General features: G+C 48.9%; 1 protein-coding gene and 1 long non-coding RNA gene across 7 annotated transcripts in view; one reads left to right on the forward strand and one right to left on the reverse strand.

The window, feature by feature from the left end:
* Nucleotides 1–16,682, reverse strand: LOC118910674 (uncharacterized). 4 transcript variants are annotated; one of them, XR_005024112.2, is made up of 4 exons: nucleotides 16,632–16,682; nucleotides 15,256–15,654; nucleotides 2,377–2,552; nucleotides 1–208 (listed from the first exon to the last, which is right to left on the reverse strand). It is a non-coding gene; the product is annotated as an uncharacterized LOC118910674 (long non-coding RNA). The 4 variants fall into 4 exon arrangements; XR_008992407.1 differs by having other exon boundaries at nucleotides 15,256–15,374; nucleotides 16,632–16,646; XR_005024118.2 differs by lacking the exon at nucleotides 15,256–15,654 and having other exon boundaries at nucleotides 16,632–16,646.
* Nucleotides 15,880–26,210, forward strand: part of LOC118910672 (alpha-1-antitrypsin-like) — a 22,989-nt gene continuing 12,658 nt past the window's right edge. Inside the window, exons 1-5 of one of the 3 annotated variants that reach the window (XM_057488179.1) lie at nucleotides 15,880–16,090; nucleotides 21,234–21,888; nucleotides 23,308–23,578; nucleotides 24,873–25,020; nucleotides 25,871–26,143. In XM_057488179.1, the coding sequence (XP_057344162.1) occupies nucleotides 21,237–21,888; nucleotides 23,308–23,578; nucleotides 24,873–25,020; nucleotides 25,871–26,062 (1,263 nt within the window). In that variant the 5' untranslated portion in view covers nucleotides 15,880–16,090; nucleotides 21,234–21,236 and the 3' untranslated portion in view covers nucleotides 26,063–26,143. Of the gene's footprint in view, nucleotides 16,091–17,808; nucleotides 17,966–21,233; nucleotides 21,889–23,307; nucleotides 23,579–24,872; nucleotides 25,021–25,870; nucleotides 26,144–26,210 lie in introns of those variants that run through there. The other 2 variants (XM_036882014.2, XM_057488180.1) reach the window with 2 other exon arrangements.

Here is a 26,210-nt window from a genome sequence, read left to right on the forward strand (position 1 = left end):
TATGTCTTTGGTGCTATTTATTCCAGATTTAGTCAGCCCCAGGATTACAAGGCTGCACAGGTGTCAGCCTCCTGTAGCCGTAGGGTTTCCTCTGCAGTAAGGTGGTTAGAACACCCCAAGGATCTTGATATTTAGGATGTTCCAGAGACACATAAGTTCCCTGAGACTCCAGTAAAGATGACATCTGGGCCATGCCTGAAGATCGGGCCTTTGTAGTGAAGAGGGACAGAAAAAGATTAGGCTGCTGTGATTACAGTTTTGGAAGAAAGCTGCTGATGATACATACACTGTAACCACTTACACATCAGCCTGGGGTCACAGAACTACGTAAAGTATTCAAGGACACAGCCTGGCTACAATCATGGACTAAAGAGAAAATTGGAACAGCAAAACATTTTTAAAAATTCAGGAGTTGAACTTTGGGGTGAAACATGAAAACTCCTTTTCATTTAAAACTAGAATAGACATAGACAAGAGACTGGTGATTGCCATGGGGAAGGTGGTGGGATGGGTGAAATAAAGAAATAGAAGGGGATAAAGAGGGACAAAATTCTAACTATAATATAAAGTAGTCACAGAGATGAAAGTAGAGCATAGAGAATACAGTCAATAATATCATAATTTCTTTGTTGACGGTAACTACACTTACTGGGGTAAGCATTTAATTGTGTAGGTAACTGTCAAATCACTGTGTTGTACATCTGAAATGAATATAATATTGTATATCAACTAAACTTCAACAAAAATAAGATAAAATAAAAAACTAGAAATTGGATTCCTAAGATCATCATGGAGATCACTCAGAGAATTGTTGTAAAAGCAGAAAGCATTATCACCTGCTACAAGGCAACTCCCTGTCATGGTGACAGGAGAAAGGGTTTGTCCTGTGGGTGTTTGGAAGTTGTACAATATTTCACAAGCAAATTTTCTGTGTAAGAATCAGTTTTAGAATATAAAAAGTATGATATATAACATGGCCAACTAAGCATGTCTAATTCATCCTAGGTCCTTCCACAAAAGTGTTCTGGTGAAAACATGCCATTCCCTGCTCTTTTCCAGTCAGTTGGTGAGAAGATTATTTAAAGAAGTTTAGTTAGTAGATTTTGAGGCTTTTCACTTGAGATTATAGGAGATAATACATTCTTCCCATTGTTATTATGTATTCAATGTCAGGGGGAAAGTACTAAAATAATTTTACAGCACTGAAAAAGAGAGAGTGAGAGAGAAAATTAAGTGAACTGGAAAAACAGGTCAGAAGAAACTACCTGGAGTTCAGGACAGAGAGATAAAAAGATGAAAAAATACAAAGGGGGGTCAGTGCATAGAAATAGAACCATGAGAAAGTCTAAGATACACAGTACTCAAGTCCCAGAAAGACAGAAAAGAGACAATGGACAGAAGCAAATTTTAATAATGGTTAGATATTTCCAGCATCAATGAAAGACTTCACTTTCAAAATTGAACCTACTTAATACATGCCAAGGGGAATTAAATTTTTTAAAAAGGAAAGCAGTTCTAACCCAGACATAACATTGTTTTTAACTGCAAGAACTCAAAAACAAAGATAAGTTTTCAAGCAACCTGGGTGGTGGGGATATTGATCTTCAAAAGGGTGGGACAGTGACCTCTGAGGTTTCAATGATGATGATGTAAAACCAGCAGGAAAATGGAATAGAGTTTGGAATAAGAGTACCAGCCAAGGAAGAAGGTAGAATTCTCCAACCAGCAAAAATGTGCTTTTAAGATGAAGATGAAGTCAAATGTTCTCAGAGGAGGAAAAGCTGAGAGAAGTGGCCAACAGCAGACCTCCCTGAGGGAAGGAGTAAACAAAGAAGGAAGGTCAGAGACACAGGAAGGAATAAAGAACGTAACATGATAAACATGCGGGCATGGATAAATAAATACTGGCTGTATATGACAACAATAATATCATTGCATAATAGGTATATGGAATCTAAAATACACAACAGCAGCAGCGTGTATGTTAGGGAAGAGGTACATGAAATTAGGGTGTTTTAAGGTCCTTGTATCATCCAGGAGTAGGGTCAAAGTACCAGTAAGTATGGTACCTTGATAAATCAAAGAGTGCATGATGCAGTTTTTAGAGTAAGCACAAACAGAGTAGTAAGGGCACTTATCTTCCAATCTAGCAAGGAAAAGTGAAATAATAAAATTATCAATCAATCCTAAGTAGGGCAACAAAAGGAGAGATAGATAGAAAAATTAGAAAAACTAGAAAGCTCAGAGAAAATGGTAAATTTAAACCCTAATATAGCAGTTATTACATGAAATGTAAATAGGGCTAGGTGTTGGCATTTCTGGGAACTGAGACCTAAGCCCAGGCAGTGGTGAAGAGAAAAATGAGAATATTTTTACCAGATCTTCCAAAGCCTCAGGAGCGGGTTGGCTTCACAGTGGCAGCTGGTGCAGGCTGAGGTGTGCAAGGAGAGAGGATCCATGGGCAGCTGAGACAGGGGCTAGCACTTCGCCAGGGCTTGGTTGCAGGTAGTGGCCACAACTCTCATTCCAAGAAACCCTGGTCCCAGCAAACACTGAGTGGCACAAAACGCAGGGTGGGGGAGGAAAGAACAAATGTTCAGGCCAGCCCAAGTGGCAGCTGCAAACAAAACACCAGGTTGGTAAGCGACATGACCAAGGAAGGAGGGGGAAATATAGAAACCAGAGTCCATAGAACCTGCCAGAAAATAGGCAGCAAGTAGAAGGAAATTGACAGCCTGGGGAATCAGACTGAAAAAGCAGTGAGCATTTCAAATGGCAGGCGATGCTGTGAACATCGTTTAATGGACATCAGATTGAGGTAATCACAAAATAACGCTGATGGATGACTGTGAGCACGTGGAACCTCACGCGGAGGGCTTAGGACTTAGTCACTGTGACTGTAATGATGAGGAGGAAGAGGATAAAATCTAATACCCAAATAGTACCATGCCTTCCATACTGGATATTCATTTTGACAACCCCACAAGGTGCTTAACAATAACATTCGGTATGTGAAAAGCGCTTTGTTATCCTTGAAATGTGTCAGCTGCTCTATATTATCTGGCTTGATCACACCAAGCATTATTCTCCCTCGATTACAGAAGAGGAAACAGAGGCTCAGAGTAAGGAAGTGACATGCTCAAGGTCACTCAGGAAACCCCTAGTCTGACTCCATGCCTTTTCATGTCATTCTATTTCTTTTTATTTTCCACTGAAGTGACTACACATATCAGAAAATGACTCAATATTAGATGTCAACTCCCCCAAATTGATCAAGGGATTGAATGCAATTGCAAAAATTTCACCAGGCTTTAATGAATAAATTGAAAAGCTAAAATCCATATGGAAATGCACTGGACCTTGAGTAACTGGAACAATTCTGAAAAAGAACAAGTTGGAGGACTTATACTACCTGATTTCAAGACTTATTATAAAGCTACAGTGTAAATCTACAGCACATAGTTATGCTAACAAAGTGGTGTGGGCACAAATATAAACAAATAGATCAAAGGAACAGAACAGAAAGCACAGAAATAAACCCACAGATATATGCTGAATTGATTTTTGAAAAGTTGCAAGAGCAATTCACTGGACAAAAGGATATTATTTTCAACTAATGGTACTAAAACAATTTGATAGCAAAAAAAAAAGCAACTTTGATCCATATCCTACACTTTCCATAAAAATGAACTCAAAATGTATTATGGATGTAAATCTAAGACTTTAAGCCACCAAATGCTATGAGAAAACATGAAGAAAATCTTTGTAACCTCAGATTAGGCAAACATTTCTTAGATATGACACCAAAAACACAATCCATAAAAGAATAAATGAATTCAACTGAAGTTGATCAAAATTAAGATCTTTCCCTCTTTGAAAGATCCTGTTAATGGAATGAAGAGATTAGACACTAGGAAAAATATATGCAAATCACATCTCTGATGAAGGACTTGTCTCCTGAACATAGAATAACACTCAGCACTGAAAAATGAGAAAACAAAAAGTCTCAGTTCCAAAAAAAACGGGCAAAAACATTTGAACAGACATTTCACTAAAGAAGATACACAGATGCTAAGTGAAATAAACCAGACAAAAAAGAATACGTTATGTACAATTCCATTTATAAAAATCCTAGAAGAGGCCAGGTGATCTATAGGGATCTAGTGACCTACAGTGCCTAAGAGCAGCTCAGCAGTTGCCCCAGTATGGGAATGGGATTACACCAGGGCACTGGGGGGAGTGGATTGTGTTTATGTTCATTATACTGATTGTGGTTAAGATTTCATGGGTGTATACACATGTCAGAACTTACAAAGTGTATACTTTAAAGATATACAGTTATTCTATGTCAATTACATCTAAAAAGAAACAGAATATGAGCAGTACTCCAGAAACCCCCACCCCACCCCACGGTGCTCCATTCACATCACTAAAGCTCCCTCAGAGGTAACAGCATCCTGACTTCTAACAGCATAGATTAGTTAGCTTATGGTTTTTGAACGTTTTGAATGTTACATAAATGAAATAACACAGTGTGTAACCTTTTGTTTGGAGCTTCTTTTACTCAGTATCATGTGTGTGAGATTTGTCTATGCTGCCATAAGTCTGACCAAGTTAACTGCCTCCTAAAACAAAACCACCAACAATTTTCAGAGAAACATACAAAATCTAAGGTTTCACACAACAACATTCACAATGTCCAGAACCCAATCCAAAGTTACTCAAAACACAAAGAGCCAATGATTGTAAAGCAGCCAGCATAATGATGATTAATGAGGAAAGGATAATTTTCCCAAAAGGAATGAAAAATTGGAAATTTGAAGATAGAGAAGGAGAACAGAGAAAAAATTGATAATGACCAAAACTTCCAAAATTTGGTGAAAGACATTTATATGTTCTAGAAGCTCAATGAATTTAAAATGGGATGAATAAGAATAAAAAAAAAATAATGTGTAGGCACATGACAGTCCAACTGCTGAAAACAAAAATTAGAGAGAAAACCTTGAAAGAGGCCAGACACCAAGTGAAACATCACAGTTTCCACAGGTAGTTTATCAGAAGCACAAAGGCCAGAAGACAGTGGAATGACATCTTTTAGTGCTAAAAGAAAACTGTCAACCCAGAATTACAGATTTAGAGCAAACACCCTTCAAGAACAAAGGCAAAATGACTAAGTTTTCAGATAACAAAAACTGAAAGAATTCATTGTCACTGGAACCTACAGGAAATTCTTCAGGCTGATACCAGAAGGAAATTGGATCTTCAGGAACAAATGAAGAATTTCTAAGCTTGTAAATAAGTGGGTAACATGAGCCTTGGTTTTTTTCCTCTTAATTCCTTCAAAATAGATATGCCTATTTAAAGCTAAAATTATAACATTTTCTTTTGGGGGTTTACATGTAGATAGAATGTAATACATATGACATATACATGTAAAATATGTAACATGGTGGTGTGCAGGGAGATTAGAGGGAACGGACTTATTCAAGCACAAAGTTTCTGCATTTTTATATGAATTAGCCCAATATTAATTCTAAGCAGACTATCAAAAGTTGCAGTCACCTTGGCAACCCTTAATCAGAATGTCTGTCTCCATCCAGGGAGACCACTTCCCGGGCTCTGTCTTCCTGCACTACATACAGTGTGGACAACTACATCAGGGAGGAGACGGGAGTGCATGTGGGCTTATGTCAGATGCCTCTCATCTCAGAGTTGTAAGGGGTGTAGTCCTGAGGTGGCTGACCGCTTTCAGTCCTTATGAGCAACTGTTTACCATGTTTTATTTCACTTTTTTGGTTTTCATTATGGTGGGAGGATAAATATAACCTCAGCTCCCCCCATCAGGGTCAGAACCAGACGTCTTGTCACCAAGGCTGCTGATGCTGAGAATTCTGAACTTTGTTCTTTTGATGAAATGAAATGATTGAAGATTTAAAGTAATGGTGGTGGTGGTGGATGAGGATTATTCATTCTAGAAAGTTTGCTCTGGCCACAGGGGAGGGGATGGATTGAAAGGAAGGACTAGGTGGGAGGCAAGGAGAGGACAGTCACCATAGGAGTTAGTGTGTGCTGGGACTTGACTATTTCTTTGCCAGGCACTCTGCCTGATGTTCTAGTCGGTCCTCACAACAACCCTAAGTAAGGCGGGTATTGTTATCTCTGTTTACCAATGAGAAACAGGTGCAGGGTGGTTACGTAACTCAGCAAGATCACTGAATTTGTATTTGGAGCTGTGACTTGAACGCAAGTCTTCCTAAGAACACTTTCTTCATTTATCCCCTTGACAAAGCTTTTGTAACCATCTAAATGAGAGACTAAAACAGCAATGGAGTAAAGGAGGAGATGGACAGGAGAGAGACTTGAGAATGTATCAAAGACTTGACAACCTCACAGAAGGGAGAGCCAGGAGTGTAGCATGGCACTCAGGTTTCTGACTTGTGCAAAAGGGGTGGATGACAGGGCCATTCACTGGGGCTTCAAACATAGGACCCAGTTTGGAAGAAAGATGATGGATTTCTTGCTGGACATTTTGGGCCTGCTTGTGGGGTGGGGAACATACCTACAGTTGGCCTAGAATTTCTTCATTTCATCCCACATAGCAAATGTACCCAAATCACTTGGTAAATAGAACTGACAAATAGCTAAGGATCGAGGTGCAGTTGACCAGTTAACTCAATGCTATTTTTATAGCATTTAATCAAATTCTTTACAATCATTCCAGTCTTTGTATCTATGCATGCTCCAAATTTTATGTAAACAAAACCTACTTAAAGAAGAAAATAGGGACAAAGTCTCTAACAAACTTAGCAAACTCTTCAGCGTACACACTCACACCACTGAGGAATGGAGGGAAATTGTAAAAAACAGCTTACAATCTTAAAATCAGTTTTAAAGGAGAGAATTCTGCCCTTGTTTATTATGTTATGGTGTTTTCCATTAGATTTTAGTTTCCAATTAGCCTATGTATAATTTGTTTTATTAAAATGAATGCTTTTGGTGGGCCAAAAAATTGCATCCTGTTAAACTCTCAGAATATTCTATATTTTCTTTCCTAGCACTTGTCACAGCAATTTGTCATTATGCATTTATTTTGAAATTTCTTTTCTCCCTTCTCCATAAGTTCTAAGTTCCATCTGGATGGAAAAGATGTCTATATTGTCTGTTGATTTCTATAGCTCCAGTACCAAGAAGTGGTAGGTATTCAATAGATGCTGAAAAGTTAAATAAGTGAATTAAGGTGTGGTAAGTCACAAAGTCACCACCCCTGTGGATAACAGAGGAAAGGCCCTTGTGTTGTGCTAAGGGTCCTTTCTATGCCCTCTCAGCAGGGCTTCTACTGTTCATACCACAGCAACAGGTAGGCATGTCTATAATACAGAGGTGAGGCATGGGTGCCGGCAACTGATAAAGTGACACAGCGGGGAGAAGGTGAGCTGAAGGATCAGGGCCCAGAGAGAACTGTGCTGAAGGTTCCAGCGGTACAGGGGTCTTAACCAGAGAGAAGGGGAGGATGAATACAGTGATATTAGGAAAGACAAGGATGGGAAAATGAGGTTGATCCTGTGCAATCAATTCAAATGTCTCAGGGGAGAAGCAGGTGACGTCAAAGGTCAAGGAAAAGCAGGCAGGGTGAGCACAGGCCCAGGAGAGCACTGAGAGTTAGAACAGCTGCTTCAGAGCACAGCAGAGGGAGGTCAGCAGGAAGGACGTGACTGGCAGCTCAGAGACTGTGGACTGGACGTCTGTGTGGCACGAAATCTTCAGCAGTTTTACTAGGATTTTAATGGGAGACAATGTTTCACTCAAGAATCTCTTTGGGAAAACTTCTTCAAATGCAGCAATCCAGGAAGACTGCTCCATTCCCTCCTTATCCTATTAATTCTCTGTGGAAGTAACCGAGGAGTCTCTGGAAAGACAGAGCAATTGCACCCCAACAGAAAGTCAAAATTCTTGGCTTAAGACCCCCAGTGTGTGCCAAGTCCTAAACTAGCCTTGAGATTACCAGAGCCCCAGTTTACTCAATAGTCACTGATTTTCATGTCAAAACAAACACTGATTTATTATGGAGCAAATGGTAAAATTTGCCAAATTTTCAAAGGACCCCATGCTTCGTGAGCCCCACCATACTTCAAACCCCAGGGAAATATAGCCCCTTCCCTCTGCAGCTTGGGGAACCTGATGACCAAGTTGGAGAAGCAGCGAGCCAGGGAACTCGGAGCCATGCCCCGCCAAGCAGACACGGAGAAGGGGTTCTCCTGCAGACCTAAACTGTTCCTGGTACAGCATCCATAGTTAATCTCCTGGGTGGGGCAGCAGTCAGGCTAACATTTCTGTGTATTTCAGAGCTACACTGATCCACAGCGACCCCATGCCACTAATACTTGGTGGACCCTCTCTGATGTCTTCTTGCCAAGACCTCATCACCCCAAGGCATCAAGTTATAGATGCTGACTGGGAGCAGGGTGGCAGGCACACCTCCTGCATTCCTAGTGAGGGCTTAAACATGCTTATTTAAAACCTGGAACTCTTTCTACTCAAAGGAAGTCATCAGCAGAGCCAACATTATCAACATGGTGGGGAAGGCTGCCTTGCAGACAGGGAGAGACACCGTCCTCCCTTTCTCATGCCACATGCAACCTTCTGGGTTTTTTTCACTCTGCTTTTGCTCGTGGTCACCTTCATTATTTCCTTGCACTCCTGCATCTCACAAGCCAGAGGAGCCACCCAGCGGTGTTAGCTTCTGCGTAACAAGGACTGAGCCCACCCGGCTGAGCGTCTCCTCCGGACCCACGGCTGACAACTGTCTTGCAACACTGTCTTGGACTCGCTCCACATCCTGTGCTTACATGTGACTGGATGTCCTAAGCAACCATCCCAGTCCTTGGTACAGTTTCTATTCTTTTCTCCAGAGATTTTTCAATCTTCCATTCATGCAATAAATATTTTTGAGCCCCCTACTATGTGCCAGTTATTTTTCCAGGCATTGGGGATGCAGCACAGGGAAAAACAATGTTCACACCCATGTAGGACTTACAGTTCAGTGGGAGCGACAGATATAAACAATAAGACACATATAACACAATTAACAAATAATCTATAATGCAAAGATAGTATGTAATATAATAATGTCAGGTAATAATTGCCATGAGGAAACCCAAAGCAAGTCTAGGATACTGCATCCAAATGTAGGAGGGATGATGTTTCAGATGGGGTGGCCAATGAAAGCATTCTCTGTGAAGGCCCATTGGAGGCACAACCTGAATGCAGTGTAGGACCATCCACAAAGATATCCAGGAGGAGAATATTCTAGGCAGAACCTTGTCCACCTATCCCTTCTCCCATGCAGCAAGCTCCATGCGAACCCTGCCCCTTCAGCAGCCCTCTCGCTGCTAGGAAGCCTTTCAGACCGCCCACCTTTCCTTTGTCCCATAGCAGCCTGATGTGGATCCCTGTCCTCCACAAATGGCTGGAATCTGTCTGTCCATGTATTCCACCTGTCTTAGCTTTCCAACCCCACTAATCTTCAGAGCACCATGCAATGTAGATTTGGGCTCCCAAAGCAGATCTCCAGAGATGGGTGTTCAGCAGTCCTAGGCTTCCACGCCCTCCCTGCTCCGTTTCTCTTCCTTCTGCCGGTGAGCTGGGGTGGAGGAAGGGCTTGGGTCCCACCAGATCAAGGCTTTGGTACGTTACCCTGTTTTATGAGGTCTACTCTGTTCTCCGGGTGTCTGGAGTCTGGTGCAGCCTTTTTTCCTGTTGCTCTTTTAGGATTAGTCGTATTAACTGTATTTTCATATTATGTGTGGTTTTGGGAGGAGTTCTCTGTCTCACTTCTCATGCTGCCATCTTGAATTGATCCTCCTACTTTAGTTTTTAGATGCATAGATGGTGGCTCTTAACCTATACAGTGTCTTGTGAATGGCACTGTTCTCTTACTTCTTCATGTTCAACCAAACCAAAAGACCAAGAAAGAAGTAAAGAGGAAGAGAGGGGGAATCAGCATTTACTGAGTGTTGGCTATATGTGGGTCCTTTACATATATTCACTAATTTTACCCTAAGACCTTGGAACCATAATCTTCATTTACAGATAAGGACAGTGAAACCATGAGGGGTTAAGTAACTTGCCCACAGTGAACGGAGGCCAACTCTGACTATCCAAATCTCAAGTTCTTGCCAAAGTCCACCCTGTTCCAGGCAGTATCAGGACCATCATTTTTTCCAGGGGTTTGCATACAAGAAAGGGGAGCCCCAGTGTCTCTGACTGGGCATCTGTGTGTGTGGACCATGAACCTATGATTCCATCCCCATGTTCCAGTGCCTGAGCCAGGCTGCTTACCAGAACCACCTGCTTCCCTTCCAACCCAGTGGAGGCCAGAGGTGGAGGGAAATGGCAGAGCAAGTCCTGACAACACACACCTCTTGTTTGCTCTGCACAGACCCTCTTCACAGAAGGCAGTATTGACGGAGCTGTGTTTGCCTTACTTGCCCAACATCCTGCAAAGTGAAAAGGTGGCTATGAGGCCCTGAAAGCCTGCTTCTGTGCAATGGAAATCATTGATTTCTCACTAAATTCCTGGGGCAATTTTGTTTTTTGTTCCCAGTCTGTTCACTCAATTATTTAATTTATATTTGCCAGCCATTGAAATAAACATCACACAGCCCTGAGGGTGAAAGAAACAGGAAACAGAGTGTAGTGAACCAGGCCTTTCATGATTATATCTCACATAATACCCCTGGGAGCCCAAGATGTCAAGATTATCATCTCCATTCCACAAAGACTGGCTCCAGGTTCTCAGCACTTACAGGCAGACTTAGGATTTGAACTGCTTGTCCACTCCAGTTGTGGAAGACTACATAGACATTGGGAAGGGACAGTAGAGAGGAGAGACAGCAGATCCTTCTAAAGTTTAATACTACTAGCCATTGCACCCAAGAGAAATGAAAATGTTCACACACAAGACTTGTACACAAAAGCTCATGGGAACTTTATTCATAACAGTCAAACTGAAAATGACCCAGACATCTATCAATAGATACTCTAACTGTGACCCAGCCATATGATGGAATTGTACTCAGCAAGAAACTTAAGCAAATTACCGATACAGGCGTCAACTTAAATAAATGTCAGAAATGTGATATTGAACAAAAGAAGCCAGACGTGAAGAAAGTACATAGTGTGTTCTCCTTTTCACATGCCCTGCAGGGCATAACTGATCTATGGAGACACGCCGTCCCAACATAAGTTACCCCCGGGGGGAGATTGGAAGATTGGCAGGAAGAAACTTCCGGGGTTGACACGTGTGATCTCCTGATCAGAGCGGCAGTTACATAGATGTACACAAATTTAAAAATCAAGCTGTGCATTTAGGATTTATGGTTTTGCTACATGTAAATAACACCTCAGAAAAATACACATACAGAAAGAAAAGGCAGGGCAGTGATGACGACAGCACATGTCAGGGTGGCGGCAGTGGTGAGGTGGAGGGAGAGGAGGGTTTAAGAGAGGTTTCGGAGTCATCCTATCATTCATTCTCCCTGAGCTTCACCTGCAAACTGGATGTAATAAAACTTCACTGTGAAGCTGCTGGAAAGATGGGAGTTCACTCACACAGGGCCTGGCACCCAGGGGTCATGCAGAGGATGGCTGGCCTTTGCTGGGAGTGTGCAGTGAACAGCTGTGGGCAGCCAGCAGGGTCAGCTCACCAAGGAGGGAGGTCCCTGCACCCACCAGGCTGAGCCCAGGGGAACAGCTGGAGGGGACATGGACAGGAATGGAGACAGCGGGTGGGATGAGACCCCATTCGCTCCCTCGGTGGTGTTTCACCATCCTAGCTCAGCTCTGCCTCTGCAGTCCTGCCATGAATGTCCCTCTTTCTCAAAGAGCAGACAGAGGAGGCAGGGCTGGGCGGCAGCTTTGGGATCCGTGGGCAGCCAGGCTTGGCAAGCAGGAAGCCCTGCTGTCCTTCCCTCAGTCTCCCTTCCCAGCAGGCCCAGGGAGGGGTTTCCTCAGAGGATGGCCTCCCGCTCAAATAGACGCAACAACTGTTTTGTAACCCAAGGGGTTGCCAGTTCCACACAAATATTTAGGACTCTAAATGTTTTCACGTTTACTCCCTGGCAAGTCACACCTTGTGGTTCAAATCTTCCCTGCACTGCTCACCAGCTCTGTGACCCGGGAGTGGTTGCTTGACTCCTATAGCCTCAGCTTCCTCATCTGTAAAATGGGAATAACAAAAGCACCCACCTCATTAGGCATATTGTGAGGATAAGAAGAGTTCATGTCTTTAAAATGCTGTGTTTGGCTCAATAGCTGTCAGCTGCTATAACAAACGTTACAGAGGGCTGTACACAGGCTGCTGAGAGCAGCAAGGAGGGGCACGTAACCGGGCCTGGCCAGGGTGGGGATCAGGAAGGCCTCTCGGTGCATTTGTCCTGGACAGACATGGAGGGTCGCAGAGTCCCTTCCCAGGTGCTTCCCTCCCAGGACAGAGGGCAGCTTCTGCAACAGGAAGGCTGGAGGCCCCGGGTGCGATGCCACGGGGGACAAACGGCTCTGGTGAATGGGACTATAGTCCCCGGCAGGGACCAGCAATTTGTTCTGGAAGGGCCAGAGAGGAATTACTCGAGGGTTTGAGGCCATGTGCCCTTCCCCAGTGGCCCAGCTCTGCCACTGCAGCACTAAAGCAGCTGCAGATAATAAACAAGCGGCATGGCTGTGTTCCCATGAAACATCGTATGTGGATTCTGAAAACAGAATCACTTGTAATGGTCTGTGTTACAAAATTCTACGCTTCTTTGGACTTCTTTCTCAGTCATTTAAAAGTGTAGAAAACATTCTTGGCTTGCTGGCCATTCAGAGTCAGGCAGCAGGCCGGTGGGCCTGTGGGCCATAGTTTGCTGATCCCTGCAGTGAGGAGTGTAGTGGGAGGGCTGAGATCAGCCCAGAAGAGGGGACCAGGCTGCAGAAGACCTTGGATGCTGTGTGAAAAAGCTGGGACTTTATCCCAGTGGCCACAGGACGCCAGGGTGAGGCTCCAGCTGGTTTTCTCCAGAAGCGTCCCAGGGAAGGTTGGGGACAGAGAGTAGCTAGATTGATGGAGAGCTGGGCAGGCACAAAGAAAAATCAAAGAGAGTTGAAGGCTGGATTAGTTTCCTACTGCTGCTGTAACAAACAACCACAGCCTAGTTGCTGAAAACGACCACCTCTGTGGTACTGGAGGCCAGAAACCTACAACCAAGGTGCAAGCAGGGCTGCGTTCCCTCTGGAGGCTCTCCCAGGGAATCCCTTTCCTGGCTTCCTCCAGCTTCTAGAGGCCATCAGCACCTCTGGGCCCACAGCCCCCACCTCGTGTCACCCACCTCTGCTTCCATTGTCACATCTCCTTCTCGAACTCTGACCCTCCTGCCTCTCTTTATAATAACCCCTGTGATGACACTGGGCTCACTCAGATAATCCAGAATAATCTCCCATCTCAAGATCCTTAACCTTAATCACATCTGCCGTGTCCCTTTTGCCATGTAAGTGCCACATTCTTAGGGCCTGGGGATTAGGACAGGGACATCTCTGGGGAGGTTACTCTGTACCCACCACGGTATTGACAGGAGAGTGGCTGGAGTGATGGGCCATGAGTTTAAGCTGGTCACACTCCACCATCTCCACACGTCTACACTGGCAGTCCCATGAGGGTCAAGGACAGAAGGGGGGCTGCAGATAAAGAGTTGACAACAGAGGTGTCAGACCTGACATCAAAGTCCAAGGTATGGAGAAGGTGGGAATGTCCAGGGAGGGGATTACATGATTCTAGAGGGCTTTGGAGGCAGGGTGGGGCCAGGACAGTTGGACTTTCTTACAGCCCCTGGGGCCAGGGGCGTTGGAATAAACAACCCCCACTGGAGAGGACTTCAGGAGAAGTGAGGTCCCCGGGGAAGTTCTCAGCTCTCTGACGAGTACACTGGAGAAGGAGGGGCTCCTGGGAGAGGTGACAGGGTCTGGGCCCTGGCTCTGAGATAGGATGGAACAGAGAGGCAGATAGGAAAGATGCAGTGAAGTCCCCTGTCTGCAGGGCCCTGCCAGCTGGCTATGGACCTGGCTTTAGAGTCTTTGCTCCTTCCCGTCCAAGCGGATGAGGCGAACTCTGTCTAGGGAGGTTGGAGGGTTGACAGGAGTACTGAACAGAAAGTCCAGAGATGTGGGTCCAGGCCAGCGTCCAGGGGGCCCTGGGGACAGCCCCACGCCTCCTTGGCACTTCCACCAACATGGCCCTCACCTGCGGCTCCTGCCTCCTGCTTATCTCTGGGGCCCACCCACCTCTCCATCACTCTGCCATATCCTCCCTCTGAAGGGACCTCTGTGGTCCCCAAGCTGGGACCCCACCAGGGTGTGAGTTTCTGGGCAGTGGGGACCGCATCACTTCAACTCTGCAAACTCTGAGCCAAAAGCGATCAACACAGGATGGTTAGTGAGTGAGTGAACAAATGAACAGATATATGAACAGATGGGGAAACTAAGGAAGATGACCCCATAAGCTATTGATTACAGGTCAGGGATGGAAAGGAGAAGTGGGGGAGGGAGGCACGCTGGCTGCATCAGGGGAAATCTCTGAGCCTCACTTTCCTCATCTGTACTAAGGGAATATTAATATTAATATTAAATATTAATTTAATCCCCCCCCATGGGATTAAAACAGTCTGAAGGATACAAATGTTTGAGAAGTACCGGCTACTATGACAGGTGGTGACAAGCCACACACTGGAGTCAGTCTGGAGGTTTGTATTGCAAACAGTGAAAGTACAAGAGACTCATTAAAACCAAGCATACAGAAATGCCCAAAGTCAACATGAAAAAGACAAGGTAAATCGAACCATTTCAACCCAAGGTCTGGATCGGGCAAGTTCAAAGAGCGTTCTTGCTCTCTGTTATCGGAGCCACCCACGCAGGGCTTGTAAATCTGCAAAACAAGTCCCAAAGTCCATCAGGGTCTCCCGTGGCCCCACAGTCCTCACAGCTGAGGCAAGTCCCACACACCCAGTCCTCCTTGTGGGGGGCCCTTTGCCAACCCCTTCTCTCTTCCCGTCCCAGAGAGGGCCCCTGACCCCATGTCTTTGGGCAGGAGAAAATGAGAATTGGTTTGAGAAATGGCGTCATCGCTCAAAAGCACGCATGTGCTTCCAAGTATGGCTGAAAGGAGAAAAGAAATCACTTCAGGGGCTCCTTTTGGCCGAAATGCAACCAAGTGGACAAGACTTTCCCTACCGTGGCTTGTGGTTCTTGGGACACAGTGCACGGTCCTTCTGTCCTTGCTCATTTTGCCAGATCAGCCCCCTCTTCTTCCCAGGACAACTGTCTAGAGGGTCTCTCTGCAGCATGAAATACTCGGGGAATGGGGAGCAAGGGAAGATAAGGATGGATGGAGCCCTTAAGTCAAAAGGGACGGGACCCCAGCCCTGGGCCCCACCTCCCCACCATGCTCTGCCTTCATTCCTCTTCTAAACGCCCCAGGCCCCTGCGCTGTCCTGCATCCCTTCTGCACCCGGCTGGGGTCTGGAACACACACCCGCGCACACACACAGACCCTTCCGGCTTCCGTGGGGCTCCCATGGAGCATGTGCAGGGCGGCTCAGTTCTCTTCCTTCTACAGCTGGCCCTGGAAATCTGCCAAGATGCAGTTGTTAGATCCTGGGCCAGGAAAGTGACACCTGTCCTCTCCATTAATCCTCTGAGCCTAGTGGGACTGCCCCTCCTACAGAGGCTTAGAGGAAGTGGGTGACTCTTCCTGGGTCACGCAACTGGATGCAGTAGGAATAGGAGCTGACACGCAGGACTGCCTGGGCCTGGAAGACGCACCCGGCTTCCTGCGGCAGCTTTGTGCAAGGTGGCTTCCTGTCCCTGTTTCCTGCCCCTCCCGGACCTGCTCCCTCCACCACGAGTCTCCTTCCTCCTGGGCTGGTGAGCTGAAACTGGTTCTACAATCAAAACACTCAAGGCCTCTGTGCAGCAGCCCTGAGAGCTCCAAGCCCCAGAGGAGGAGCAGGAGGGGGTCGGGCTGCTGCAGGGGGAGTGGCTGCCGCCACAGCTCCAGGAATCGCAGGTAGAGGGGGCAGGGGGCGGGGAGCTTGGCAGTGGCCTGGAAGGTGGGGCCCTTGCTGTTGTCCATCCAGTGAGAGAGGTGGGACGGGCAGCTGGGCTTGGAGAGAAGCCATTGCACAGATGGGGAAACTGAGACATAGGGAGGCACAGAAATGCCCAGGATGTATGGAAGGAGTCCTCACCTGAACCACACCAAGCTGTGAGTGGATACAGAGGCCTGGGAGAGATGCCCATTCACCCAGCTCGGGTGAAGTTGAGAGGGATGGGAGAAGAGATCCGCCCCTCTCTGAGCTCCTTTCTGCTCCTGCATGGGGGTGGTACCTACTCCCCTCACAAGTTACTGCACTATTGAATGAGAGAAGCCTGAGCCTGGGGGAAAGGGCCCTCACCCACCCCGCATGACACCAGGGAGACCCACTGGTGGGGGTCAGGGGGTGGGGGGAGATGAATCAAAGGGTTTACTGTGTGTGCTCGATCCTGGGCTTGGAGCTGACCATTTTACAGACAGGGAAACTGAGGTACAGGGAGGTTAAACAGCTTACCTTCCATCTCACAACAATGACCAGGGGAACTGGGTTCCTGGGCCTGAACCCGTGTGCTAGAGACAGAGCCCCACAGCTGGGCCTGGGGAGCAAGAGAAGACAAAGCATCCTTGTGTGCTCCTCAGCGAGCACCAAGGGCAGCACGCTGTGCCGGCAGGCATGGCGGGGCACAGAAGGCGCTGCAGTCGGCCTGAGCTGCCTAAGGGGATCGTGGGCAAGTGGCACCTACTGCCTCGGCCCCACCCCCCATCCCCACTCGCCCCCAGTGCCTGCCAACAGTTCCAGCACAGGGCCTCCTTCCCCAGGAAAATTTGAGCAGGGTGTGGACCGCATTAGTCTGCTAGAAGCCACACCCAGTGGAAACAGAAATAGGCCTCAGGCTGGCCAGGAATCGAGCTTCTTCCTGCCCAGAGAAGCGCAGAGAGCAGGGATGGGCAGAGGACTGTGCAGACCAAACAAAAGCCTCCCGTGTGCCAGGCACCTCGCATAGGTCACTGCGTGTGTCCCTGATGGCCATGCTAGGACACGGGGCCGCCCAGCCCCGACGAGGCAGATAGAAACACCTTCTGGTTCAGAGAGGTGAAGCAGCTGGCCTGAGGAGGCACAGCTGTTCTTTACAGGTTTACTTTCAGACCCCCGGCTTGTGCCCATAGCCACCCATGCCAGCCTAAAGTGACTGTGTCAGCATCGGTCACAGCCCATTCTCTCCCTGGAGAAGTCCAGAGGGGTTTGGATCTGAGGCTTGGTGATACTTGGTGTGACTTTGTATGAGCAGCCTCTCCACTGTGGGCCTCAGTTTCCCCAACTCCCAGATGGGCTCATAACCTACTCCCACCCACGCCCCCAGGGCAGCAGTGCATCTCCAGCAGTTCTAAGCACTTCAAGGTGGCTCAGTAAAGGGGAGCTCTTGCTACCGGTGGGGCAGCCACCCTGAATTCCCCAGCAGGAGTGTAGCCAGCAAAGAAATGCTGCTGCAGAGAATGCCTGAGTCACGCCACCCCACCTTGGACGCTGTGATTTATGAGCTGGGTACCATGACTCCCTTGGCACATGGAACTGTCCCTGTTCCCTGCCTGTCCCGGACCTGCTGCCTCCACCACCATGTGCTGCCCAGGCGGACCACATCCGGGCAACATGGGCGGGTGGCTCAGTCTCCGGCCAATGGACTTAGTCCCTGTTTGCTCCTCTGATAACTGGGTGACCTTGGTTAATATTCACTGGTAGCCTTCCCATCATCCCTCTGGATCCACTGCTTAAATACCGACAAGGACAGGGCTCTGTCTCCTCAGCCTTGGTCACCACCCTGGCCTTTAGGACAGTGGACCGTTAAGATCGTAAGTATGCCTTCCCCTGGCGAGCTTCTCCACAGAGGCCTCCAGGTCCCTGCGCTGTCTGCCCAGGCCCTGGAGATGCAGGGAGGAGAGAGCGGGCTGGGGTTGGACCCCCTGTCGTCATGGTAACAGCAGCCTTGGAGGGCCTTTCCTGTTCCCCTAGCCTGCCAGGCCTCCATGGTACCTACTGGTGAATAAACTGGTGCTCTGTAGGCACAAGTGGAAGTGGGTGTCTGGCTCTGGTGTCCTGGGACCCCAGGCGCATGTTTCTGTTGGCACAGCTCCTATGTCTTTCCTGTCGGTTAATCGTGCAAACCTCACCACCTCCCATACTACTTGGGTGCATATCTTTTTCCCCTTCTACAGATGAGAAAGATAAGGCCCAGAGAGGAACAGTGAGGAGCTCAGGGACCTAGTGGGTATGCCAGGCCAGACCAGAAGCTCTGAGCTCCAGATGCCCACCAGGCCTCCATTCTCAATGAGAACCAAACCAGGCCTCAGCCTGGAAGTAGCAACAGGTGTCCCCCTGTGCACACTGGGCCTCTGGGCAGCCTCTGGGTACCCTCGGGCACCCTCGGGCACGGCGGAAGATGGGAAGTCCTGGGAGGGGCACCATCATCGGGGCCTGGAGCTGTGTTCCTGAGCCCTCCCCTCAGCCAGGTGGAGCTAAGCTCTTCACATGCAGTCACACATCTAAGCCTCACAGCGGCCTTCCAAGGTGGTTCCCATGCTAATTTCCATTTTATGGATGAAGGAACTGGGGACAGAGAGGCCCATAACTTGCCCCAAATTACACACCATGCAGGATTCAAACTCAGCTGCCTAGCTCAGAACCCACACTTCTGAATTCCTGCCAGCATAATTCTCTTGGGTCTCAGGCACCTGCTGGGCAACAGGAGGCCTGGACTGGCCTAGAGGCTCTCTGATGCTGGGTGGCCCCTGATGATTGTTCAACTTCTCTGTCCACTTGGGAAAAATGTAGATAATCTTGGCCTTCTGTCCCCTCACCCCACCTCCCCCAGCCTTGATCTCCAGAGCATTGGAAGGATAAGATTTTTCTGTCATCAGACTTTGGAGTTGGGGGCTACAAAAGTGACCATGTCCAAGGCAGCCAGACCCCACACAGCGCTTTCCATGAGCCACAACAGCACCAGTACAACTGATGCTTCCTGACAGCTGGCAGTGCGCCAGGCATTTCCTGGCACTTTGCACGGTAGCCCTATGAGGCAGGGCACCCTTATTATATCGAGGAAACTGGGGTTCAGAGAGGTTAAGTAATTTGTCCAAGGTCACACAGAGGAGAGCAAATTGAACTTGGGCATCGTGGCCCTATAACCTCTGATCTTAGCCACAAAGGGATGCTACCCCCTCTTTTCAGCCAGGTCACCTCTGAGGTTTTGTTTCAAAGGCTCTGGCTTCAGCTTTACACACGGAGAAGGGATAAATGCCAAGTTCTGGAATCAGAGTGCCTAGGATCAAATCCCAGTTCTGTAAGCAACTAGGTCTGTATTACTTAAGACCTGTAGGCCTCAATATCTCCATTTAAAAATTGTGCCACTAAAAATTCCCACTTCATAAGGTGAGCTTTCAGGGAAGGTTAAATGAGAGTGCATATGAAACGTCTGAGGTTTACTGAGCGGGATGATGGTGACGATGAGACTGATGTCTGCCAGGTAAGGGGTTTGGCAGTTAGTAGGCAAAAAAATGAATACTTGGAGAATTGAATTTAAAATTTTTCAAACTCAGAGGCACTTCATGGCTAAGCAGGAGCCCAGTCTCTGGTCCTGGGTAATGTGGCAGCTGGTGAGGAAGAAATCCAGTCATCAGCATGAACCCTACCTGTGTGCAGGTGTGGGGTGGGCTTCCACCCATCGCCTTCTTCTATCCTCGCATCTGCCCCAAGAGATTTTCTCCACTTGGCAGACAGGAAGTGGAGGCTCAAAGAAGTGAAGTCACTTGCTCAAGGCCACTTGTCCGTAAATGACAGGGCTGGATCATACCTGGGCTTATTTACTGCCAGGTTTCAGCAGGTTGTGACCTTATGTGCCAGTTGCTTCCCTGTACCCCACTGGTTGTTCTTAGTCACTCGTTTTATGCTCCCGGCTGGGAAGAGTATGGGGTTAGGTGATAGGATGGCGTGCTGCACCCTTCCCCTACCTGGCAAAGACAGCTCCCACCTGCCCCAGACACTGGGAAGGGCACAGTGACTTCTTCATCCTTGCGGTTTAACGCCTGGTCCGTACACTGGGGCTTCCCTGCCTGCTTTTTCATCCCTGGTTGGCTTCCCCAGCATTAGGCTTTGGGGGTGTGGGGTGCTGTCTTTAATAAGAAGGCATGGAAAGAGCAGAAGTTTTGGCCCCCTAAGTAGTAAGGAACAAATCAAGAGGCAAAATGAAGCCAAACAGGAGGCTCAAAACCCATACTCGCGCCTCAGGGCCCGATTCTGACATTCATAGAGTCCGAGACCCAAGTTCATGGCTGTCTCAGTCTGCAGATCAAGTAGGGGTGAAACCAAGGCTTGTTCCAGCCTTGTCCCCGACCTGCTGTGTGGCCTTGGAACAAGAAAAGGGAGGATAAAGTGTGCAGCATCAGGTAGAGTCTGGGCAGGAACCAGCAGGTGGGTGTCCTCACCGCTCTGCTGTGTCTGGCTGTGTGCCACGGGGCAAGATCGTCCCCCACCCGGGCAGCAGCTTCTCTGTCCATTAAATAACAGGGCTCAGTGGGAGTCCTCCTAGGGCTCTCCACCCCGTCGTCCCTGAGCCCCATCTGGCATGCTTCCTGGGTGATCACGCACAAGGCCCTCATACACATTGTGCCTCAGTGTCCCCTTCTGTATGATAGGGTCCTTGCAGATGTTAGGGGAGCCATGGAGAGCAGGGGCTCCAGACCCAGGCTGCCTGGGGTTGTGATTCTGGTCCTGCTACTCTCCTGCTCTGTGGCCTTGGACAGGTGACTTATGCCACTCTGGCCCTGGTCTCCTCACCTGTAAATGGAGAATTGTCACATGACTGACCCCATATACCCTTTACAGGGGGGCCATGAGATGAAACAGGAAAGTGCTTAGAATGGGGCCTGGCACGTGGTAAGCACTGTAAAGCCTTTGCTGTTGTTCTGAGTCTTAGAGCGGCAAGGATGCAGGAAAGCGCTTGGCACAGGCTGGCACATGGTGCAGAATTAGTGAACTTTGGTTGCTTTCCTTGGTGTCACTGAGAGGCAGAAGGATTCATCGTGTGGCCTGACTTGGGTGTGGTGCCCCTTCCCTCTCTTGCAGGACATGCCATCCTCCATCACGCAGGGTCTCCTCCTGCTGGCAGCCCTGTGCTGCCTGGTCCCCAGCTCCCTGACCAGTCCCCAGGGAGGCACGGTCCAGGAGACAGACGCACACAGCCATGAACACGAACACCACCAGCAGCAAGCCTTCCACAAGATTGCCCCGAACCTGGCTGACTTTGCCTTCAGCCTGTACCGCCAGGTGGCCCACGAATCCAACACAAGCAACATCTTCTTCTCCCCAGTGAGCATCGCCGTAGCCTTTGCAATGCTCTCCCTGGGGACCAAGGGTGACACTCACACCCAGATCCTGCACGGCCTAGATTTCAACCTCACAGAGAGAGCAGAGCCTGAGATCCACGAAGGTTTCCAGCAACTGCTCCAGACCCTCAACCAGCCAGACAACCAGCTCCAGCTGACCATGGGCAACGGCCTGTTCATCAAGGAGACTGTGAAGCTAACACAGAAATTTCTGGAGGATGTGAAGCAGCTGTACCACTCACAGGCCTTCTCCATCAACTTTGAGGACACAGAAGAGGCCAAGAAACAGATCAACGATTATGTAGAGAAGGGAACCCAAGGGAAAATTGTGGATTTGGTCAAAGAGCTTGACAAAGACACAGTTTTTGCTCTGGTGAATTACATTTTCTTTAAAGGTAAGGTTGCACAACCAGCCTAAGCCGGTCCCCACAAGAACAACCAAAAATGCTCTCACTCAGTTCTTAAATTTTCCGTGGCGGTGCAGCATGGTTACGGCAGTGCCTCCCAGCATATGTTATTCAGTTTCCCCACAACACCATTCAAACACTTTCCATGATCAAATAAGGTTAGAGAATGATGGGTAAAACAGTCATATCATCATCTCTGCAGGCCTTTTCAGAGCCTTTAATGTCCTCATGCACACTATAAATCCCTACCAGACAGAAAGGTAAAATACACAATGTCTCCCAAAATAGACAGCCAGAAAAACAAATTTTAGCAGAGTCTATGAAGGGAACAGGGTTTCATGGACACACTTCCAACACCTCTAGCGCAGTAGAAATAGTGACAACTTTGCAGTCACAAATACCAGGCCTCAGTCCTCCCACTGCTGTTCCTGAGCCATTTGACTGTGGGCAAGGCATTCTCCCACTTTGAGGTTTTAGTCTCCTACCTGTAACGTGGATGTCATCGTGGCCTTGGTGTTGGGTTTCTGTAAGGACTAAACAGGCCACAAAGAACAGGGGACGATACACTCACATAGTAGGTGCTCAACTAAACGTGGCTTTCCCCCCTCTGAGTATGAGAATGTCAGGAACCTGTGGGCCCGGGAGGCATGCTGAGGGGTCTAGATAGGCTGTGGAGCAGCCCGGGCTGGGAGGGGAGTCCAGGCCAGGGGCTGCTTCCTTCCCCCCATGGGCTCCTGGCTCTGGAGGCAGCAGGGCAGCGCAGAGGGCCGAGGCCGAGCCAGCGTCTTAGGTGCCCGCCCTGCTGTGGGGGTTCAGGTGGGTCTCGTCCCCTCTCCAGCCTCAGTTTCCATCTCCATCCAGTGGGAAAAGTAGGGTTCAGGGCTCTGTGAGGCACCCTCCCACTCCGACTTGCCAGGATGGTGATAATCTCTTGGTATAGCAGGCGGAGCCACCCGGGCATCTGCATTTCACAAATTGGTCCAGGGAGAGGCCATGAGGTTGGAGCAGGAGTGATTTCCTTGACTGCTGAGAACCTCCGATTAACAAGGGGTGGGGAGACTCAGACGAGGAGATGCCAAGTATGACTGGTGCTGTAATTTTCACTTAGAATCTCCCAGGCCACCCTCCAATAAATAAACACAGAATATATGTACAAATGCTTACTCTGCACAGCCAGTTGGCATCCCTTAACCCCTGTGATACAGAAATTTTGGATCCTGCTCTTCTGGCATTATCCTCTCAAGTCCTTGAGTAGACAGAGTGTTCTTTAGACCCATTTTATAGAAGGTAAGGTAAAGCTGAGGCTCAGAGAGACCTCTCTCACCAAAGAGGCTCAGGGCTCCTTTCTCAACCACATTTATCTTCGCCTTCCCCCACCTGGCTGATGCCCATCCTCCTTTTCTTCAGGCAAATGGGAGAAGCCCTTTGAGGCTGAGCTTACCACACAGGAGGACTTCCACGTGGATGACAAGACCACAGTCAGGGTGCCCATGATGACCCGCCTGGGCATGTTTGACATCCAGTTCTGCGACAAGCTCTCCAGCTGGGTGCTGCTGATGGACTACGTGGGCAACGCCACCGCCTTCTTCATCCTGCCCAACCCGGGGAAAATGCAGCATCTCGAGGCCTTGCTCACCAAGGAAGTTCTCACGAAATTCCTGGAGAAGAGATTTTCAAGGTGACTTCCCAAAGCAGAGGCTCACCCCAGGGCTGCCACATCAGGCCTGCCAGGGGGTGGGAGGTAGGCCCACATGTCATGGGCCACACAACCATGCATGACCAGGTGGATTCAGACAGAGGCCAGGGTCAGGTCAGACACCGCCAGCCAGGCTCTGTGAGAAGGGCAGTGCCCACAGGTGAGGAGACGCAATCCTGCCCTTGGGGACGTCCTTCCCCAGCACAGACACTGCCCCTTCCCGATGGCCAGAGCCCAGAGCAGGGTGAGCAATGCCAGCACTTGCTGGGGGAGAGCCAAGAAGGGAGAGACGAGCTTCCTGGCAAATGGGCAGCTGAGTGTGGCCTACAGGATGGGAAGTCCAAGGCCAGCCCGGGGGCAGAGGCCGCTTGGGGGAGACCTGGAGAGCGAGCCCAGGGTGGGACCTCCCAGCACATGCTCGAGCACGGTCCCTGCTCCTCAGCCCCCAGACATGCAGGGTTTGATTGGGGTCCCCGCAATGACGTAGTACTTGAGCATGCACCCCAAATTAGTGCACATCTCTGCATTCATAAATATGCCCAAGCCTGCAGGAAATATTTGATCATGTATATTATCAAAATACAAACGTATAAATATATGCAATATAAATTTATATAATCAGATTAAAAGTTAAAATAAATATATATTGAAAGGAATACACAACAAACATATATAAATGAATATAAAGACCATAAAATAAAAATTGAAAGAGAAATTGTAAGCCCTCTTCCTCGCCCCACGTCTCTCCCACGTTCCTGGCACCAGAGGCTGGGAGGTGAATGCCGAATCTGGAATGGGTCAGAGGCAGCTGAGTGCCAGGCAGCAAGCTCACGCTGGGCCCTTCCTGGGGCCACACTTTGTCCCATGGAAAACGGCAGCTGATCGTCCCAGTCTGTGCAGTCACTCATCCTTCCCTGAGCAGATGTCTCTCAGCACCTTCACCTTTCCTATTTCCCAGGGATTCTGGCCTGGAGAAGTCCCAGTCTGGGTGTAACTAAACCCTATACAGGGCAGTGTCCAAAATGCTTGCCAGAAGGCATCCTGGAGGGCTCCTCGGAGGAGGTGGCATTTGGAGACTTCACAGAACAAGACAATTGATCTCTGTGATTCCAACATTGTCTGACCCAGGACATGGTGGAGCTAAAGATAGAATAGACCAGCGGGGACCTCGTGCCCTTGTGTGGGCAAGGAGACAGGGTGCTGGGTGGGAGAAACAACCAGAAAAGGAAACACTCTCAGCACTGTGACACTCCATTGTTTCTAACCAACGTGACAGGTCTGCCACTTTGCATTTGCCCAAACTGTCCATTTCCGGCACCTATGATCTGAAAACCTTTCTGAGCAAACTGGGCATCACCAAGGTCTTCAGCAACGAGGCTGACCTCTCAGGGATCACGGAGGAGGCATCCCTGAGACTGTCCAAGGTGAGTCTGTCCCTGGGTCTGCAGGGCAGCCTGTGGAGCGTGGGCTTCAGCTCAGAGGTGAGTCTGGGGAAGGAACACAGGGATGCAAACACACCCTCATGCACAGTCCTCAGGAACGCCACTGGGCCCAGTAAGGTGGGCACGTGGTCAGCTGTGTGCTCTGGCACGTTAGGGGTCTCCTCTGAGCTCACATCACTGGCCCTCTCTCATTTTTGGCCAAGGCCTTCCCTTCTATGGGCCTGGAGGGACCCATTTTACAGAGACAGGCTTAGGCTCAGGGATTTCAAAGGACTTTTGGCCCTTGCATCCGTGACACTGGGAGTTCCTGATGAATCACCGAGTCCAAGTTAATGAGCGATGTCAGCGAAAGACCCCATTCCTTCGAGGAGGTTACAGGCGACCAAAGAAACACCTGCAGCTCAGTGCCTGGCAGTGACCCAGGTGCCTGGCTGCGGACTGGGTGCCATGAAAGTCCCCATCAAAGTCCTGGTCCCCGAGGGGCTGAAAATCTGATGCTGGACCCAAGGGATGAGGCAAGGAGGACAGGAAGAGGTTCTGGGTCCTGAGGCTGTGGGCTGCCTCCCAGGGAGGCTGCGAAGGTCGGTCGGGAATGGAAGTGAGGGGCAGCTGGTGGAGTCAGGTGAAGGCCTTGGGAAGTGGGTGGGGCCTGTGCACCCCCGGCAGGGAGGGGGTATGTGCACAGGCCAGAGCAGGCCAGGGCAGGAGGGAGGCCCAGGGGTCCCCCTCCCGTGTAACACTCTCTCCTTGGCCTTGCTCCAGGCCTCCGAGCCCAGGGAGGCAGGCAGCCTCTCCGGGCTCAGTGCAGGCCCATGTACTCTCGCCCCTGCAGGCGCTGCATAAGGCTGTGCTGACCATCGATGAAAGAGGGACAGAGGCTGCCGGGGCCACAGTCATAGAAGCCATCCCCATGTCGATGCCCCCAAGTATTGTGTTCAGCAGGCCCTACCTCGTAATCATCATTGATGAGATCACCAAGAGCCCCCTCTTCGTGGGAAAAGTGGTGAACCCCGCCCAAAATTAACTGCCTCAGGATGCAGCCCTCTCCCCCTTGATGACAATAAAGAATGGCGGACCTGGCCCAGGCCTGAGTGTGAGAAGCAAATCCCTCGTCCTCTTGTCTCTGAGGCCCCCTTAATCCCCCAGGATGTGTGTGGAATCCAGGTCACAGG

Source organism: Manis pentadactyla, chromosome 11 (assembly GCF_030020395.1).
Source record: "Manis pentadactyla isolate mManPen7 chromosome 11, mManPen7.hap1, whole genome shotgun sequence".
NCBI classification, from domain to species: domain Eukaryota; kingdom Metazoa; phylum Chordata; class Mammalia; order Pholidota; family Manidae; genus Manis; species Manis pentadactyla.